The following is a 20472-nucleotide window of genomic DNA, read 5'->3' on the forward strand; positions in this document are numbered from 1 at the left end:
ATGCTTACATGAGATTAGTGCCTGTGAATTTTGACTATGAGTTTAAAGTGGAATAGTTGATGGTCTGACCAAAATCAGTACTGGAATGTGATGTGTTGGTGTTTTAGTCTACGTTTTGGAGTTGATCAGCTCATTTTTAGCTTGTGATTCTTTAAATACTTTTAGAGAAGTCTATACAAGACAGAATTGTAAAATGAAAAATGAAAGGGGAAGGTAGCACTAGCTGGAATTAATAACAAGTGAATAACAAATGAAAAGAACTTTGATATTGCTGCTTTAGTAGCAGTATTGGCTATTAAATAGCTAATACAATATTAGTGAACTTTGGCACCATTTATATTTTTGCTTGCTTTGTTTTTTGATGGTTTATTTTTGTGTTGTTTGGGATATTTTTTTGGTTTTGGAGTGTTTTTTTTTCACTGCGGTTATTTAAATCCAATTCCGTTTTAAGTTTTAAATAGCTCTGCACACGAGACGATCTTCAAATCATATGTTAATAAAAAGTCAGTTAACTGAGATTGAGTTTCTTGGCTGTATGTTTTTGAATCCCGTTTAGTGTGCTGAAACTTTCTTCCTAGTAGGGTACTGAAGGTTGCAAATAGGCACATATGCACATGCGCGCAGTACTGTGCTGTACCTAGTGCCACGGAGACTTTGCTTTAGGCCTGCTAATTACTTCTTCATGCAGTTACAGTGACTTTGGTAATCTGTTCTGTGCGTGTTCCAGTTTAGCTGTTCGTGAACCAGGTTGCATCAAATCTAAAGTTTTTAAAATTTGAATCTCAACAGGTTTTTATTAGTTAATTAAAAAGACAAAAGGGCAGGAAGGGGGACTAGAGTGGAGAAATCTTCAGAGAGGTAGGACGTGGTGTACAACTCCTTGCCTGACTTGCTGGGTAAGGTTGGGTGTGGATGTACAGCAAGCACATGGGAGACAACTTGGTAACAATGTGCAGGGTGGCTTGCTATGCTTCTTAAAAGTGACCTGTCTTAAGTTTATTGCAGGATAAATATGCACATGTGGGCAATTATTGTAGATTAGTTAATGTGCTGTGAGTCCACTGTAACTTGTCATGCTGTTATGTATGCTCTCTGGGACGCTTTCTTTTAAATATGAGCAAAACATACAGTGCTTTTTTTCTTTAAAATTTATATGCAGTGTGTGTATAAGAGAGAATAGGGCTTGCTGTGTATCTATTTTGTATGTCTAATTGCTTAGCAAACTTAGAACAGTTGTGTCCTCTTTAAATGATGGTGCTACAAAACCTAGCCTCGCACTTTCAATGTTTTCATGTCGGTGCAATCTGAAGTCTGCTTGGTAGGGCTGAAATAGCTTTCAGGTGACTGATTTCATTTACAAACAAAAGGCAGTTACTGTGTTTGAAGTGAAATTATTGGTGGGTTGTTTATATTAATAGTTCAAAGTAATATTTTCAGTGGTTTTAAAGAACTCAGATTGATTGTGTATCCTTTTTAGTTAAAATGGAAGGCGCGTACTTTTACTATTGTGCACGCTGTCATTCAGCAGCTACTTCTATTAAGTTGGTGCTTATGTGTAGTTGTTTACATTTCCATTTGAGCCATCCATTCTAATTAGTTGGCCAAGTGGCTATTTTGAGGTACAGGATAAAAGGATGATTGTCTTTCATGTTGTATTACCTGATGTTCCTTGAACACTAAGGTTAGTTTGGAGCCCCACAGTTTGCCATAGCGAGCTAGTAAAATACAGGGTGAGTCTTTTGGGATAAAATTGCATCTGAATGAAAACCCATTGCCGAAATTACATTGCAGCATTTCTTATTCAACTGCTAAAATTTCATTGTATTAATGTGGTAGGCTTCTTGGAAATTGGACAGGTTCTGATCAATTCCTGCCTTGTGACCTAAGTAAAAGGGAAATTGATGCTTTTCATTTTGTGGCAGATTAAATGTCAGTCTGATTTAAAGTTGATTTTAAACAAAATTTGGGTAATGTCTTCTCAGACTAGGAAGATAATGTGAAAACAAGCATGTAAGAGAACGGAAGGTTGCAGAATTTATCTGGTTATCAAGTGAAGCAACTAGTAACATCAAATAATATTCAGTTTGACTAATGTCTTTGGGATGTCCATGTTTGTTGTGAAACAGGTGTTTTAGGACTGGAGGAAGAATCCTGAGAACTTTCTTCTGTTTCTATTTTATTCTGTGATATTCTTGACTTCTAAACATGCTTCATGTTTGTATATCATGAAAGCTTGATGCCGATTTTGTTTATTGTCTTAATGGTATTCCTGAAGTTTATTTCATAACCATGTCTTGTTTAGGCATGATTCCCCGTTCTACTTCTTGTAAGTGTTGGTAGAGCTCTCAGGCCTAGTCATTAAGCAGAATTTTATTTTGGAACACTTTTCATAGGACACAGAAATTCTCAGCTTTTTTCTATTCCATGTAAGTATCAGCAATACCATATTAGAGCATATATGCTTTCACAAATTTCTTCTGAAAAGTTTCTCAAACAGTGGAAACTTGTACATACAGACTTAGCCTGGCAGTTCGAGGGAAGCTGAGTGGTAGTGTAGAGGAGTCTTCCAAGCTTTTGAAGGCCGTATTTCCCATTCTGCAGCATCCCTTTCAGACAGCTACATGTTCTTTGGAGACCAGGAAATGAATAATGGCTGTAATTTCCAGTAACTAGTCAGGGCAAAGCTAACTATCTTTAATTGTTGGTGACAGGAAGGTAATTGTGTTCCCAATTGCTCTTTGCACCCTCTCTGAATACTCTCAGTTCTGCTTCAAAGTCGCATGTAATTGAAACAAGCTGCTTTAATATGAAGGTTTAATAAGATGGTCAAAGCTTTTTTGTAGTATTGATATAACCGAATTTTGCTGTAGCTGGTGCTTCTCAGAACTAGAAGCATTCAGTTAAGTACACCTACAAATTAGTAATTACAGGCTGACCAAATCAGTCAGTTAACAACTGCAGGATAGGAACTTTGCAGGAGTGGGGGAGGAGGAAAGAGGAAATGTGTGGGCCAGATACGTGCTGCGATGTTGCTTAGTTTGATTTTTTTTCTTTACAGACAGAGATTCTCTTCAGCTCTTTACCTGTAGCTGTTCGTTAAAAAATCCATCTTAAATTTTAACTCATTTAAATTACTTCAGCTAGGATTGCCTAACAGTTTTAGATTGATCTAAAATTTAGATTGGCACTGTTGCATTCTAGGCTGTCTATTTCCAAGGCTGTCCAATATTATTGTCTCCTGACTTAAGTAGCACTTCATTGTGGAATTTCCCTCCTGTATTTCAGGGGAATTTGTTGCCAATCTGTCCTTAGATTTCAATTGTTTTCCTCATATCTTCTCTTCAGGTAGCTTTCTTGATCCTGCTTTTGCCTGCAATATGTTTTGTCCACTCTTGTTTCATTGCCTGTATTGTAACTGTCACTTTTTGCTTAAGGTTAATGTAGATAAAATAAACAAGCTCTAATACAAGTTCCTTCCACTTGCCATCTTCTTTCTAATTCAGATCTGTGACTTCATACTCATCTGCATGTTTTTCACTTTTGCACTGAGCAATAGAAGGATTTTGATACAAAAAAGACACCTCCTTTCCACCTGATTAGAAGCTTGCCTTCTGGTTTCATGCCTGTGGCACCTAACCTCTTGTATTTTAATGCACTGGGAGATGTTCCTCAGGTGAGGTAATCCCTAGGAAGATATTCAGTTCCTGCCTCAGTGTTGTGTCCTCTTTCTTCAAAGCTTTTTCAGACTCGGCTGTGTCCTGGTGCAACATGCCACAGCTTGCCCTATTTGGCTGACATTATCATATGAGCGTGTAGTGACAGTAATCCTTCTCCAAAAGCTCTGCTGTTTTTGTGCTGAGTCTTCTGGAACTACTCAGGAGAGCCCCTGGCTGCTTTAAACTTTAGATTGGCATAGTTGACTAGTGACAGCTGAAGGAAGGGAATATTACTGTGGGTGCAGAATCATGGTGTCTGGGCTTCTTAAAGCTGTTTCAAAATAGAAGGAAGCTCCTGGGCTTCTTTTTATACAGTTTTTTTTTCTTTGACTGTGTGTCACTGAACTGTAGACTCTTTACTACTCCCTTGTGGAGAAGTTGAAGTGTAGGTTTCTGATGTGTTACCATTTGTAGTGGGGGTGGCAACTGTAAGGTGTCAGCTTCCTCAATGATTTTCAACTTCCTGTTTTGAGAAAGCAATTTAGTAGTGTTTTAAGATATATGAAGTCATACTGGTAATCCTCACTCTTAAAGTTGCCAGTCACTGCCATTGCATTGCTGTAAGAATGTATTAACAGATACAAATGGGAATTAATCTCTTCTGGAAAGCTCTTCAGCTAAGGAGAACCTGTATTTTTGGTTCAAACTGTAGTCTGACAGAGATCACTTAGTTATCTATGCATGTTTCATGGTCTACTTTCTGCTCTTTTTCTCTTCCTGCTGTTCGGAAGAGAGGAAGAAGTAGTAAAGCATCGCTCTGATTTTTAGCCTTTCCCTTGGTCTTCTGTTTTATAAATCCAAATGAAGCAATGCAGGTGGGGTTATGTCAGCTTCAAAACTTGAGATTGGCTGTTCTTTGTCAGGTGGGAAATTAAGAACGCTGCTTTATAATAATGAGACATTGCAGTTGCAAAATGAACAAGAAACTGTCCCGAAAAAGCCATTGTGTTATTGCATCAATGCACATGTTTGTCATGAGGTAGTGGAGTTGCATGAAGTATGTATATTCTAAAGTTCTGTTTTGTTTTGTTTTTTTATGTAAGGTGTGAAACAAAGCTGTTAAAGAAAAAACAGTTGACTGGAAAGAGGTGGGAGAATTTGCAATATATGGTTAGAAAGGGAGGTGGAAAATGGGAGCTGCGTGAGCCTGGGTTGCTTCAGTAAATAAACTATGTGTGAAACAAATGCAACAATTGGAAATTGCAGAAAATAATGTTTTAAGTGCTTAAAATACCAGGTGCCATTTTGATTAGTCAGGTAGGTTTGTTGAAGATGCCCCTTTTGTGTGTCTTTCAGAGAGGACACACACTTTATTTTCTTGCCTGTTATACTGGGTATTACTGTAAACACTTCAAATGTGCATGGAACTTCTCAAATGCAGCAAGGCACATCAGCTGTACAAGAGAGCTACAAGCACACTTTGTACAGCACAAAAGTTGGCTTTGTTGCTTTTAACACTTCTTAGTATTGCATAAACATACCTCAGGACAGAAAAGAGTACAGGCAAATAAATGCTAAAAAGACAGTAAATTTGAAGTATTAAAGAGCTAGTAAATGTTAAATGTTAGTTTTAACTCTGTGGAGATAATTGGAGCAAGTATAGCAATTTGTGCAATTGTTTGCATAGAACTGTGAAAACTGAGTGATTCTTGTGCTTTCCAAGGATCTTGAGGGCTATAAATACATGATAGACTCAGCTTTTCTTGTGGACAGGATGCCTGTGAAAGCTGTTAGGATTTCTAAAAAATCAATTTTAATGACCAGCATGATGCTGGCCAGAGCGAAGGCCACATGGACTATAGAGTGCAGCAGTAGCTATTTGCATTGTTACAAACAGCTTCATTTTTGTTTGGAAACATGGCAGCTAGTAAAAATACTCTCTTCTGCATTTATAGACATAGCTTTCTGATTTCAGTGCTTATAAAGGAAGAGTGTTTCAGAGCGTGCTCTAAATAGTGGTCAGTGTTTTGGGCGAGATGTTGTGGTTTTATAAGCATGCTTCTTGGGAAGCTTTTCTAAGAAGAGACCTTAAGGGTAGTAATTAAAAAAATCTTTTAAAGCTGTTTATAAAATAAACTGAGTTCAAGCTCTAGAATTACAGAGGAAGGATCAGCTAATAATCAAGACAAGACAGTTTCTATGGAAAGTAACTTCTGTGTTGCTGGTGTCATTGGCATAAAGGAAACAAGAATTTTTCCTGGCTGATTAAGCTGTCAGATATTCCTAAGTTAGTGTGTAGCATACAACCACTTTGACTATGAAGTCTGTTATTACTCCTACAAGAAAAACTCATTTAACCATTTCTGTATGAGCTCTAGTTAGAGCTGTAGATCTTGCAGTTCACTCTTGTCTGTTGCTGAAGTACATTTCCAGGTTTGGTTCTAGTCAAAATATAAGGCTTAAATACCCATACTTTGAGAGTGTGATTGCTTATGACTTTCCCTTAAATCTGTTTTTTGAGGGGGGAGAAATTTTCAACTATATTTCTAGAGCCTTTAGAGTAGAATACTTTTTTCAGTCACAAAATGCTGATGTTAGAAATAAATGAATGGAGATGCTGATGGGCAAAGGCCTCAGCATGTCTTGCAGAACAATATGATCTCGTTGTTTCTCTTCACTCTGTGTGCCTTATCTCTTGTTCTTTGTTTTTAATGCTTGACTGTGTACCCCTTAGGACAGAGATAGTCCCTTTGTTCTGTGTTCAAAGGAAAACTAAAGGATCAGGTGCTCGGATGCAAATTATAAGTAAAAGTAAAATATTTATTGTTCAGGGTTACTGAAATAGTAGAAGTGTTCTGTGGAGTTTTGCACTGTTCCTTGGCTAGTAAGATGCTTATCATTTACTACATCTTTGTGTTTAGGAAAACAAGCATTGCTTATTGCATAGTGCTTTATTTCCTTCTTTCAGGTGAATGTTGCTTAAATCTGAAGAGATTAATCCCGGTTTGTACATTTAGGTGACGTAGGGTAATCGTCCATATACCCAAGGTGTCTGAAAACTGAAAATGGTTGGAGCTTTTTTTTTCCTGATGTATCAGTCAGTGTATTCCAGTGTAGCAATACAGGCATCACTTCTTGCCAGAAGTCCATGGGTAGCCATATGTTATCAGTATTATACTGTATCCAGAACAGTTAATTTAAAGGTAAAAGTTGTGCTTTCTCTATAATTTTGGATTGTACTGTACATACAGTATAAAAATAGAAATAGCATAGTATGTGGTATTTTGTTACATGCCTGATCTTGTGCTCGCTTTGCCTATCTTCATAATTATTGTTCTTCTTCTCCTTTTCAGGTTATATACGTCCCCAAAGAAGAAACTGACTCCAGTGCAAAAATGTGTCAGTCCCTTAGTTTGGTGCAGGCAGGTACTGGATTACCCAAGTCCTGACGTTGAATGTGCTAAAAAGTCACTGATCCACAGGCTGGAACAGACAATGTCGGGTGAGTTCCTGCATACTGACACTGGGTTGTACTTGTTTATTCTGAAACAGAGTCAGAATTAGCTAATATGTAGTTGTGAGATCCAGCTGTTGATTTCTGTCTAGAGTTTTCATTATGCCTTGCAAACAGTAATTCTGTTGATTTTCTGGACTCTAGGAATAAAATGAAAGGAAGCATTAGACCATGAGTCATGATATCAGAGTTCTTTCCTAGCTGCATAGTGACAGTTTGGTCATAGAATCATAGAACAGTTAGGGTTGGAAAGGACCTTAAGATCATCAAGTTCCAACCCCCCTGCCATGGGCAAGGACACCTCCCACTAAACCATATCACCCAAGGCTTTGTCCAACCTGGTCTTGAACACTGCCAGGGATGGAGCAGTGTTCAAGCAGTTCACAACCTCCCTGGGCAACCTATTCCAGTGCCTCACCACCCTAACGGGAAAGAATTTCCTCCTTATATCCAATCTAAACTTCCCCTGTTTAAGTTTTAACCTGTTACCCCTTGTCCTATCACTACAGTCCCTAATGAAGAGTCCCTCCCCAGCATCCCTATGGGCCCTCTTCAGATCCTGGAATGCTGCTATGAGGTCAGAGGTTTTCAGTAGGCGCATGATCTTGGAGGTTTTCTTATTTTGAAATAAAAACCTGTATTAAACTATCATAATTAAGTGCTTGCTAATATTTTAACCCAAAACTTGTTGTTCTGCTAGATGAACTATTTTATTTCATCTAAGGAAATGGAGGCTGAAATTCTTCAATACTTTGGGAGGCAATACTGATTTCTTTTCCTCCTATCCCAAATAACTTAAGATCTTGTCACAGTCAGATTAAAAAAATCCAGGGTCTGTGAGTCTCCCTTGATATGAATTAGTTGGTTATATTCAAAACTGGAGAAGGTTTGTGAGTTTCACCCTGTGAGGCTGAAAACTTAGAATCCTTGCCCTTTTATTCTGAGCCTTTTTGATGTCAAACCAGCAGCAGAACACTGAAGGTCTGATTAGAGTTCTCTGTCCACCTGTTTCTTGCTTTAATTTCTTTGTTAGAGCTTATTTTGGAAAAAAAAAAAGAGTTGTGCTGAGATATGACTTTCTTGCTATTAATATCTGTTCTCCCCCTATATTTCTGTCCTTTTGCAGTCTTGCAGTGCGTGTAATCTGTCTTTTTTTAACTGTTATCTTAAGGTATTAGAATGGCTGGACTTCAGCTAAGAATACGTGAACACACAGTTCCAGGAGTGTTCCCAACTGCCAGCTCCTTTGTGTGATTATACGTAAACTTTATGCTGAGTTTATTTGATTGTAACTTTTTCCCCCCCTGCTTGGATTCTTCTCTGGAACAATTCAGTCTTTATTCGGGTTTGTACTAAAATGGTTCTTAATAAAATTTGAAAACATTACTGGTAGAGCACATGAAGAGTCCATTTCTTATTCTGAAAATCGTGGATATAATGGCGAAAGTTCCTTCAGTGTGAGTCACCTTTTCCTTTTGATCTTTTCCTACTTCTTGGGGTTTATGTATGCTTCCCTGAAGAATGTCTGTTAATGATAGATAGCTTGCTACAGGCAAAGGCTGAAGTTCTAAACAAAGAAAAGTACTCAAATCACAGGGATGTATGAATTATGATAAAAGTTTGGGAATTTGAATACTACTGAGTATTTAGGAGTGGATAGCAGTTAGGCTAAGTATGAACTATCCTGTTCATGGTTTAGCTTCTTTTCAGAACCAATTAGAAGTTTTCTGTAAGTACCACAAATTCTTTACCTTTAGGGTAACGCCAACAATTTAGCCTTCGTTGAAGCAGAGTGACAGGAAGCTTCACCATGAAATAAACAAACTTGAAAGTTTGATCGTTTATATGATGTGGCTAGGCAACTTGACTTTCTTTTGTTTGTTTTTTCCTAGACCTGAGAATGTGTTTCTGACAGTGGTACTTGCAAGAATATCACAATTAATCTATAGTGTTAATAGACGAAAATATTGGCAGTAGAAGAGATGGGTACCAGTGCTGCTGGTTGGAGCAGGTTGTATGGAAACATTCATGTGTAGCAAAAAAAAGTTGTCATTTACAGCAACCAGCCTACTTACAGGTACAGGTTAGCAGAAAGCTCTACAGTGCTGCTTGTAATCTTGTGTGTTTCCTACCCTGCAAATTCTGAAATATTTTCTGAATGTCAGAACCAACAAAAAAATCTTAATACTGAATAAAGGGATTTTTAGTAAACAAATTACAGTTAAATTACTTTTCTGTGCTGAAATCAGGACAGGCCACTACTATCAGTAGCCTAATTATTAGTGTACTAATTGAAGCTCCTTTTCAGTAACAGAAATGTCACACAATATTCTTTGAATAGCTTAATTTCTGCCTTTTTTTAGAACTGCTTTAATGTATTGCCATATGTTTGCTAGGAATATTCTAGTCAGTTTGTTAATATGTGTGTGTAGTTTCAATACTGTCATGCCTTAGAGAGTTTGGTTTCTAGCAGCTAGGTGAGCTGCAGTTTAATCTAATCTAGATTTGTATATAAAAGTTCACCTCTCTAGCTTTCAATTTTATGTTTAGCAATTTAATTTGTTCTTTGTTAGAATACAATTCTGTTTGGCTTTAAACTGAAAGAGAGCAGATTTAGATTAGATACTAGGAAGAAATTCTTTACTATGAGGGTGGCGAGACACTGGAACAGGTTGCCCAGAGAAGTTGTGGATGTCCTGTGCCTGGCAGTGGTCAAGGCCAGGCTGGATGGGGTTTTGAGCAACCTGGTCTAGTGAAAGGTGTCCGTGCCCGTGGCAGGAGGGGTGGAACTAGGTGATCTTTAATGTCCCTTCCAACTCATTCTGTGATTTGATGATATGGGATTGAAGCCCATGGACATAAAAATCCCAAAGCATTAGAACAGGAGATACAGAGAAGGGAAATATCCTACAGTCATTTCACTTTTTTGTGCTCAGTATGTTTGTGGTACCCAGAAATAGAAACAGAAGCATTCGCCCTGTTTAATGTTTTTTCATTCTAGCATATGCTTTGTGGAATTTTATAGGTGGTATTGCTTAGTTCTGTGGTGCCAGTCTTGGCATTACTCTGGAAATACTGTGTGATCTAGACAGGTCTGTGAATTCTGGAGAATTAAACTTCATGGTGTGCTCTAGTCTGTATGTAATTGTGCATACAATGTATGTTAGCATAGCTTAGCTACTGCTGTCTTCTGAGTTGCTTCCTTCCTTCTTCCCAACTCCTACGTGGAACATTTTGAAGAGGGAAGTTGTAGTGATCTTAAATCTTATTTTTTATAAAGAAAATATTTGCTGCTGTCTTGTCTTGCCACTCCTTCCACAGTATGGTTGTATGTAGGAGATGAAATCAGTTGAAAAACTTCCTGGTAACTGAAATGTTCTGCTTGAGTTGTATGTTTTCAAGAAGGGGAAAATGGATGACCGAGGGAACTACAGACCAGTCAGTCTCACCTTTGTGCCTGGCAAAATCTTGGAGCAGATTCTCCTGGAAGGCATGTTAAGGCACATGAAAATCAACAAGGTGCTTGGTGACAGCCAGCATGGCTTCACTAAGGGGAAATCCTGCCTGACCAATTTGGTGGCCTTCTGTGATGGAGCTACAGAACTGATGGACAGGGGTAGAGCAGCTGATGTCATCTACCTGGACTTGTGCAAAGCGTTCGACTCTGTCCTACATGACGTCCTTGTCTCTAAATTGGAGAGACATCAATTTGACGGATGGACCACTCGGTGGATAAAGAGCTGGCTGGATGGCAGCACACAAAGAGTTGTAGTAAATGGTTCAATGTCCAACTGGAGACCAGTAACGAGTGGTGTCCCTCAGGGATTGGTGTTGGGACCGGTCTTGTTTGGCATCTTCATTGCTGACATGGACAGTGGGATTGAGTGCGCCCTCAGCAAGTTTGCTGATGACACCAAGCTGTGTGGTTCTGTTGATACGATGCCATCCAGAGAGACCTTGACACACTTGTAAGGTGGGCTGATGCCAACCTCATGAAGTTCAACCATGACAAGTGCAAGGTCCTACACCTGGGTCGGAGCAATCCCAGGCACAGCTACAGGTTGGGCAGAGAAGGACTTGGGGGTATTGGTCGATGAGAAAATGAATGTGAGCCGGCTTCAGTGTGAGCTCGCAGCCCAGAAAGCCAACCGTATCCTGGGCTGCATTAAAAGGAGGTCGACCAGCAGGTCGAAGGAGGTGATCCTGCCCCTCTACTCTGCTCCTCTCCTGAGACCTCACCTGGAGTATTGTGTGCAGTTCTGGTGTCCTCAACATAAAAAAGATATAGAACTCTTGGAACAAGTCCAGAGAAGGGCCATGAGGAGGGTGATCGGGGAATGGAGCAGCTGTCGTATGAAGATAGGCTGAGGAAGTTGGGGCTGTTCAGCCTGGAGAAGAGAAGGCTGCGTGGAGACCTCATAGCAGCTTTCTAGTATCTGAAGCGGGGCTATAAGGATGCTGGGGAGGGATTCTTCATTAGGGACTGTAGTGATAGGATAGGGGGTAACAAGTTAAAGCTTAAACAGGGGAAGTTTAGATTGGGTATAAGGAGGGAGTTCTTTTCTGTTAGGGTGGTGAGGCACTGGAATGGGTTGCCCAGGGAAGTTGTGAATGCTCCATCCCTGGTGGTGTTCAAGGCCAGGTTGGACAAGAGCCTTGGGAGACATGGTTTAGTGTGAGGTATCCTTGCCCATGGCAGGGGGATTGGAACTAGATGATCTTAAGGTCCTTTCCAACCCTAACTATTCTATGATTCTATTAGTAACTAAATCACACTGAAGATATCATATAGGGTTGTATTCATTTCTCATTGGTTCCTTCAGTATAAATTGTTGCTTTCCTCCTCTTTCATACAGCTCTCAAGAGACAGAGTTTGTACAGCAGCCCTTTCAGTGCGGTCACTTATGCGAGTTCCTATAGTCCAAATACCAGTAGCCCCTACAGCAGTGGTTTCAATTCTCCCTCTTCAACACCAATGAAATCTGCTTTAGTGAAACAGCTCATACCTCCTGGTACCTCAGGTAAGTATGTGTGTTTTGTCTCTCCCTTACTTCTTCCTCCTCTTCCTTTCAAAAACATGCGCTCAAATGGATATCTGCATTGAATTAAAGTAAGAAAGATACCGAAACCTTGTCAGTCTTTTGTATTTTGTTTGCATCATGCAGTAGGTAAGCTTTTTAGGAAAGGCTTTTTTTTACAGACTTTCTGGCATAAGATAAATTTAAAGTATTTTCTCTGGATGTCCATGTCCCTGAAATCACTGATGCATTTTAGCAGTTAGACCAAAACATGTAGCTTTAGTTCCATGAAGTCCCAACTCCACATACATAAATGGCTTCTAGAATTGGCCCTGTAATTGACCGGGATAGTAGGGTTTTAAAGGTTCGGTGCTGGTAGTTGTGAAGTCTTGTCAAGAACCCTATTACTTATTGACTGCAACATGTGGTATGCAGCGTGTATCCATCTGTACCTCGGATATGTGAACAATATAATCTAAGGAAGAATCATGTATTTTAATTAAAGGCATTCCATTAGGGTTTACAGTCATCAGCAAGTTTGCCGATGACACCAAGCTGTGTGGTTCGGTTGATACGCTGGAGGGAAGGAATGCCCTCCAGAGGGACCTGGACATGCTTGTGAGGTGGGCTGATGCCAACTTTATGAAGTTTAACCATGCCAAGTGCAAGGTCCTACACCTGGTTCGGAGCAATCCCAGGCACAGCTACAGGTTGGGCAGAGAAGAGATTCAGAGCAGCCCTGTGGAGAAGGACTTGGGGGTGTTGGTTGATGAGAAAATGAACACTAGCCGGCAGTGTGCGCTTGCAGCTGAGAAAGCCAACCGTATCCTGGGTAACGGGTTAAAACTTAAACAGGGGAAGTTTAGATTGGATATAAGGAGGAAATTTTTTCCTGTTATGGTAGTGAGGCACTGGAATAGGTTGCCCAGGGAGCTTGTGAATGCTCCATCCCTGGCAGTGTTCAGGACCAGGTTGGACGAGGCCTTGGGTGACATGGTTTAGTGTGAGGTGTCCCTGCCCATGGCAGGGGGGTTGGAACTTGATGATCTTGAGGTCCTTTCCAACCCTAACTATTCTATGGTTCTATGATCAGTATGAACAATTTAAAGCCATTCCCCTTTGTGCTATCACTACATGCCCTTGTACAAAGTCTCTTTCCAGCTTTCTCATAAGCACCCTTTAGGTACTTGAAGGCTGCTCTAAAGTGCCCCTGGAATCTTCTCCAGGTTGAACAAGCCCAACTCTCTCAGCCTGTCCTTATAGGAGAGGTGCTCCAGCCTCTGATAATCTTCATGGCCCTCCCCTGGTCTTACTCTAAAAGCTCCATGTCCTTCTTATATTGGGGGACCCCAGAGCTGAATGTACTCCAAATTGGTACTCATGAGAGCGGAGTATAAGCGGAGAATCGCCTTTTTTCAACCTGCTGGCTGCATTCCTTTTGATGCAGCCCAGCGTACAGTCAGCTTTGTGGGATGCAGGCATCTACTACCAGGTCATGTGGAGCTGTTTGTTAAACAGAATTGTCTATCAGGCTCAGTCAGAATCTTTTCTTAATCTGTTCTTAGATTGGTGGTTCTTTCACTAGGAAATGATACAGCTTGCCTTTTTATTATTTTTAAACATTTCCTATTTATTTTCTTTCTGTAGGTCATCTTAAAAGTGCAGCAGATAGAAATCCTCCGCTAAGTCCACAGTCCTCTCTGGACAGTGAATTAAGTGCATCAGAGATGGATGAAGACTCTATTGGGTCTAATTACAAGCTAAATGATGTTACAGATGTGCAAATTCTAGCGCGAATGCAGGAAGAAAGTAGGTATTTTCCATTTTGAAAACAAAGTGGAGCAGTTGATTTTTTTTTTCTTTTTAAATTGAATAATTTCATTAGCACTTGCTTAGCAGGAATGGAAAAGGGTGTAGAGTCTATTATGGATGTACAAATACAGTTCTCCTGAGGAGGTTGGTGAAAGACTTCTGCCTTCAGGATAAGGAAAGGAAGTTGCTCTGCAGAAGTGTTCTTTAGGAACAGTGGACAAAAGAAACGCTAGAGAGAGTGTGAACTTTTAGCATGTACTTAATACATGCTAAAAGGATGGTCGTTGGACTGGGCTACTGCTTGCCACCGGTCTTCTCAGAAGATATGTGCCTTCTTGATCTAATCCTGTGTTGTTGACATCAGTGCTTAAACCATGATTTAAATCACCAAAATGTAAAGTCAATAGGGCAAAGAATAGTTAAGAAAAACACCTATGTAGATTTATCTCGTTACAGGTTTAGCTGAGACTTAGTCCTTTTTGTAAATTGAGACTGCAAAAAGTGGCAGTAATTTCACTTGTCTAAGTAGGTGGTCTCCAGAATTTTTTTTATTGTTTACCCCTATGAGTGACTTGTTTTACATACCCCTGAGGTGCATGCATTCCGCTTTGGAGACCACTGGTTTAAAAACTCTAGTTTCTCTAGGGGTAGTTTATCATACAGCTGTTTTGTTACATTTACTAATACACTGGAAGAGACATGTCATCATGGCTGCTATTATTATGTTACATGATATCAAAATTAAGATATAGTTTGTGCTGCTCCTATCCAGCCTGGGAGAGGAGATGAGCAAGTACACAACACACCTGTACTGATGATTGCTGTAGTAAGAAAAGGAATGAGCTCACCTACTTACTTCAAGATATTATCAGCTGGTAGGTAACTTTTGTTGGTAGCAATCTGGAATTAATTTAATGCCTTAAATAAAAGGAGTTAAGGTGAGCCACATTTGAGTTTCAGCACTGGGTAGATAATTTGTATGTTTTTGTCTCTACTTTGAACCATTTGTGGGCTGAAAGCAGGTAAAACAATGTTCTCATGGTTGCCAGGCCTCCGGCAAGAGTATGCAGCAAGTGCTTCTCGGCGTAGTTCTGGCTCTTCTTGCAATTCTACAAGGCGAGGCACATTCAGCGATCAGGAGCTTGATGCACAGAGTTTAGAAGATGAAGAAGATGGCACACATCATGCAGTGCACCCTGCTGTTAATAGGTTCTCGCCATCACCTCGCAGTTCTCCCTGGCCTTCACCAAAACAGTCTCCAAGGAATTCACCTCGCTCCCGATCACCTGCTCGAAGCATAGAATACAGCAGAGTTTCACCCCAGCCTATGATTAGCCGTTTACAGCAACCTCGTCTTTCACTTCAAGGCCACCCTACAGATTTGCAGACTAGTAATGTAAAAAATGAAGGTAAAAAGTTCTGTTTCAAAATAATTGCACAAGTAGTTGTGTAGTTCCTGTAAAGACTTTTGGTGCTTAAAACTATATGCCAGTGTAAACATCATGCTTTAATCTTGAAGTTGTTGAAGAAAAAGCAGAGCAAGGAAAGCTTAAATTCTGCTGGGGAACCCTTACAGTCAGATGGAGTTGATAGGCTTGTTTTTTGTTTTTTGTTTTTTGACATTATCCAGTCTGTTGGTGTAATTGAGTTTCATGGTGACAGAGTTCTATCTTTGGCAGGCATATGCACTAAAACAAAGCAGCGCCAAGGAAACTATCACTCACCAGTAGGGTTAGGCCTTCCAGATGGTGGAATAAAATGCAGGGAAAAGTGGCTGTGGTCAGATGAGAGTAATATGGCAATTTATGCATGCTTGTAGCCTGTGAGATAGCTCAATGCTTTATTTTAGCAGTGCAGGACTCTGAACTCTTTGAGCATGAACATAGCCTAAAAAATATTAGTACTTAAGTCATGGATTTATTGGATATTTTATATATCTCAAAGCTGGACAAACTGTGGCATAACAGAAAATAAAGGTTTCGGTAAAGTTGACACAATTACACTATATGGGCATAGAACAAAATAATGTGATATTGATACGGCTTTGCTTCTTGAATGTACTTTTTCTTGGTAGCAATCTGGCAGAAGCTCCTTTAACTGGGCTGAAATCTCCCAAGCATATTCCCTTTTTAACAAATGTAGTTGTTAAATAAAAATAGAAAATAAAATCTTAAATTTCGGAAGGATATACATTTAGATATTATTAATTCACTGTATTTTTTTCACTTTCTGGTAAGTTGGATGCAAAATGTCTGTAGTGGTGTTAATCTAGAAATATAGTTTTAAACAGTTTATTTTTGGGGGCAGAGGGTGGGGAAGGAGCGTGGGTGGTGTTTATTCTGTTGGCTTTTTTTTCCCCACTAATACAGCAGAGAGGTCTGTTGTCACTTACAGAATATTATCAACCAAGAAATGTTAGGTTTTTAATCAGGAAAATAAGTGTGCTAAACCAGAGCTGCTTGGGAAGATGATCCTGCACACTTAATTAGCTGCTCAAGAATATCTTTGGAAGGGTTAGCTCAAGTCTTATCTAGCAATAGTGGTTTGAGGAAATTTTAGATATATAGGAAAACATACAATGCAAAAGCTAATCAATTATATGTGACTTGAGTATCTCCTTTCCATTCTTTTCTGGGGTTTCATGAAAGTCTTAATGTGTGCTAGATGAGCTATACAAAATATCCTGTGGAGGTAATGTACCAAAAGCTGGTATCCCACATACCAGAGGGATCAAAATAGAGCATGGGATCATGTGTTTCTGAAACACTTCCAAGGAATTCTCTTGTGGTGTTTTTTGTGTAGTTGAGCGTCACTTGGATATGCAGAGTCGATGCAGCAGCAGCAACAAAAAAGTTGTTTGGGATTTATTTTTTTGTTTTTCTTAATATTTTATTTTATTTTTAGAATGATTAGAGGGATATTTGGTTGACAGGGTTCAACAGTGATAAAACTTCAGGGCAAAGCAATGCAATGCAAGCTAGTAAGTGCAGAATGTAAGCTTGTTGGAATATTCAGCCTGTGTAGACTTTCGTTTTCATCTTTAGTGCTTATGCCCTAGCGTACTTCTTTCCTGCATCCCTCTATGCAATCAGGCTGACTTCTCATCCTGACACAGTATCTGCAGTCTTCTATCCAGCATAGTCATCAGTCCAGCCTTGCATGGGTTGGTGATACACAGAACGTTGTTAGATTTGAGAAATACTTGATGGCATCTTTTTGTGTGCTGTGAGTGATAGTTCAAATTTTGAAGACCCTTGGAGAACCAGTTTTAGTTGAATAGATGGTCAAGTCTTATGTGAAAGATAAGGCATAACTAGACACTTCAATAATTTTGAATGCTGTGTATGAAGTTTCGTTCCAAGTGGGTGGCTGTTACTTGTTGTATAATGTGCCGATATGTGACTGGGTAGTCCCAAAAGTTGACTTTGGATAGTAACAGATGTGTTTCTAATCTTCGGGTTAGCATTATAAATAACTTTCTAGGTAAAGACTCTGAAAACTGTGCAGAACTGCAAATCGGGTTTGCCATTCAGTTTCCATAAGAGTAGAACAAAACAAAACCCAGAGACTCATCCAGATGAGTTTCAATTTCAAAATACACTGTCTGACTTGTTTTTTCACCACAGTGAAATATGTATTCTTGGGGGTTTTTGGAAGTATTTTGTATGTGGTAGATCTGAGAATGACACAGAAGTTGAATTCAAGGTAATGGAAGAACTGCAATGTAACAAAACAAGGTTTTTATTTGCAGTGTAGTTTTATATGACTAACATTGTGTTGCTTAGATTTGGTGTTTGACTATGGGTTTGTAACATGAACTTTGTCCAGCATCAGATTACATGTTGTGGTATCTTTCTGTATTATTTTATACAGAAAAACTAAGGCGTAGTCTTCCAAACCTGTCCAGGACACCTAGTATCCAAGCTGAGTCTGTGAAAAACAGCAGAAGCGACTCAAATTTCCAAGTGCCAAATGGAGGAATACCTCGCATTCAGCCTCAAGCCTCAGCCAGTAAGTACCTTTAGTGACACTTCGAGTATATTTTAGAATCGAATCGTGGTCCTCAGTTGTCTCCTAGTTTCATGGCAAAGAGAAACATTTCATGCCACACTGGAGTTGTTAATACTGATTTTGAATTGTAGCTGTGTGAATGTGCTTTTTTTGGTACACAAAATCTGGTACTGATTATATTCAAAGAATGTCTGATCTCTTACTATGATATCATTCATCGTTTCCTAAAAATATATGTAGAAGTACTATAGAGTATAAATACAGTAGTTAGACATGTCAGAAACCATTTGTTTTATGTGATTTACTGAAGGTATAATGCTCTGTTGTGTTGAATTTTGTTTTCAGACTACAGAAACTTACTAGGCCATTAAAATAGTACCTAGATGATATTTATTGCTTTTTTTTTTAACTAGTGAAACCTGATCTGAAAAAAAAGATGCCAGTTTAACCTTTGTTCTTCAGTTTCTTCTTTTCTTTTGTCACCTGGAAATTATATTCAGTTGCAGGTTTTTTTATTTTTTTTTAAAGAGACGATTGCTCCTTAGAAAATGCTTGGATGAATGTGTGTCCCATGAAACAAATCAGCCCATTCCTGGGCTACTGGCTGCTTGCCCGAAAGGGAACTGTTGACAGGAGAATGCTGCTGATCTCACAAGTCTCTTGAAAATGGTGACCTTAAAGAAGCCAAAGCAAAGAAACATCTTCAGTGCTTCTTTATATGTCAATATTGCCAGTTCCTGTTGTTTAAATGTTTCCTGACTTTTATTTTAAAACAAGTTTCAGAATTTAATAACCTTATGTGACATTTTCAAAGGAAGAAAACATTATGAATATTATTATGCGTAGAGCTTTGAACTATGAAAGATCTGTGATAAAAGCTCATCAGTAATATAAATATTTGACTGGAAATGTAAGATAATATTTGTGAATGAAACGAAATAGGGTTTTTACCCATTCAGTAGTAAGGGCATACTGGCATACCTAGTTGGCTTTATTAACTGGTCCTTTCATAACAGCATGTTAATGCAACCACATACAGTTAAATACAGAATAAGGAATACAGACCATGCCAAAGAATACAAAATTTCTACCTTTCTAGTGGCTTAGATGAGGTATCAGTCACAAGTGTGTAGCCAAAGAAGTTAGTGTGACCTAGTGACTGCTCATATAGGTTATCCTTTCCTCTTGCCCTCTTCTGCCACTATTCACAAACACTCATTATGTGGGATTTACAACAGAAAGAGCACATGTATAGTTCCAATGCAGGACTGTTATCTGTTAGGCAGGCTTATCAAACTATAAAGCACTCAGACCAGTTGAACAGCAGCTCTTCCAACTGTGTAATTTTTGTGATAGGAAGATTAGTCAAAATCGCTTGAAAGAAAATGAAGGAAAAAATATTTTTAGTTAAAATCTTTGCGAATTGTAAAATCGAGTGAACTGGGAATGGAAGAAGAGAACAGAGGGCAGCTTAGCTTGCTGGAAGGCTATTTCTGGTATTAAAACGTATATTCACAGTGAAACTTTATGGCAGGTCAGACAGAAATCTCAGTATTTGTTATTTAGTGAGTTAATTGCAGGAGCCAAAGTAGTGTGATTTATGTTTATACATATATAATTCTTTTCAATTTGTGGATGCACTGAGAATCTCAGAAATTATTAGGTAAATTTGCTTGCCTTTCATGAAATCTTTCACCAGATGTGAACCATTGTAGACCAACTTACATTTAAGTGTAAGTTAAGTATCACTAATAAAGCCCAGATTTCTAGCTTTTACAGTTTCCCTGCTCTTACAGATGTTTGTCAGAGTCTTGCTATTGACAATCGTAAAACGGTTTGTGTATGAAGTCAATGAGTAAGTATCTTTGCTTAGTCTGGATTAAAAAGAATTCTGCACAACTGTACATTGTATAAAAATATCCAGAATTGTGTCCTCCTTGTTGGTTATTTTTTGTTTCATTGGTTTTATATTTTGTCATCTTGCACAAAGCGTTGTTAAATTGCAGCAAATCTTTGTTTTCCCTTGGCAATGACTTCTGGGTCTTGGGATTTGAAGCTTCCTCATACACCTGCTAGTTTTGCATGAGCTTACATTTGCAAGGATGCTGGCTTGCCATTCGACGTCACTACTTTCTCCTTGCCAAAGATCTGCTGTTCATAATTTATTTGCACATTTGCTGTGGCTGCAATACTGAACTTGCTATGGTTGCTGGCATTCAAAAATGAGTTAGGAATCCAGTAAGTTTCTGAAAAGCCAATTCCTGTTATGGTTACATGGGCAAATCGTACACGCTTAAAGAGTAGAGGGAAGACTTATAAATACATTCAGAGGTACAACTGTAAAACATGAAAACATTTGTTATTTTAAGTTTTAGCTGTAATATGGTGAAAAATTAAAATTCTTTTTTAAGAGAGTGAATTAAATAGCAGTTGTAACTATTAGAACCTTCCCTTACATCCA

At 38.9% G+C, this 20472-nt stretch overlaps 1 protein-coding gene across 3 annotated transcripts in view; it reads left to right on the top strand.

Annotated features, from left to right (window-relative positions):
- The window catches only part of SLAIN2 (SLAIN motif family member 2), a 35679-nt gene that overhangs the window by 2907 nt on the left and 12300 nt on the right, over positions 1 to 20472 (top strand). For 2 of the 3 annotated variants that reach the window (XM_061472083.1, XM_061472094.1), the window contains exons 2-6: positions 7010 to 7158; positions 12027 to 12191; positions 13836 to 13997; positions 15050 to 15409; positions 17874 to 18011. In XM_061472083.1, the coding sequence (XP_061328067.1) occupies positions 7010 to 7158; positions 12027 to 12191; positions 13836 to 13997; positions 15050 to 15409; positions 17874 to 18011 (974 nt within the window). Of the gene's footprint in view, positions 1 to 7009; positions 7159 to 12026; positions 12192 to 13835; positions 13998 to 15049; positions 15410 to 17873; positions 18012 to 18539; positions 19583 to 20472 lie in introns of those variants that run through there. The other variant, XM_061472101.1, reaches the window with a different exon arrangement.

The sequence above is a fragment of the Pezoporus flaviventris genome, unplaced genomic scaffold (genome assembly GCF_033815535.1).
Source record: "Pezoporus flaviventris isolate CSIRO_AGI_PZ_B2104156 unplaced genomic scaffold, CSIRO_AGI_Pfla_v1 ptg000002l, whole genome shotgun sequence".
NCBI lineage: Eukaryota > Metazoa > Chordata > Aves > Psittaciformes > Psittacidae > Pezoporus > Pezoporus flaviventris.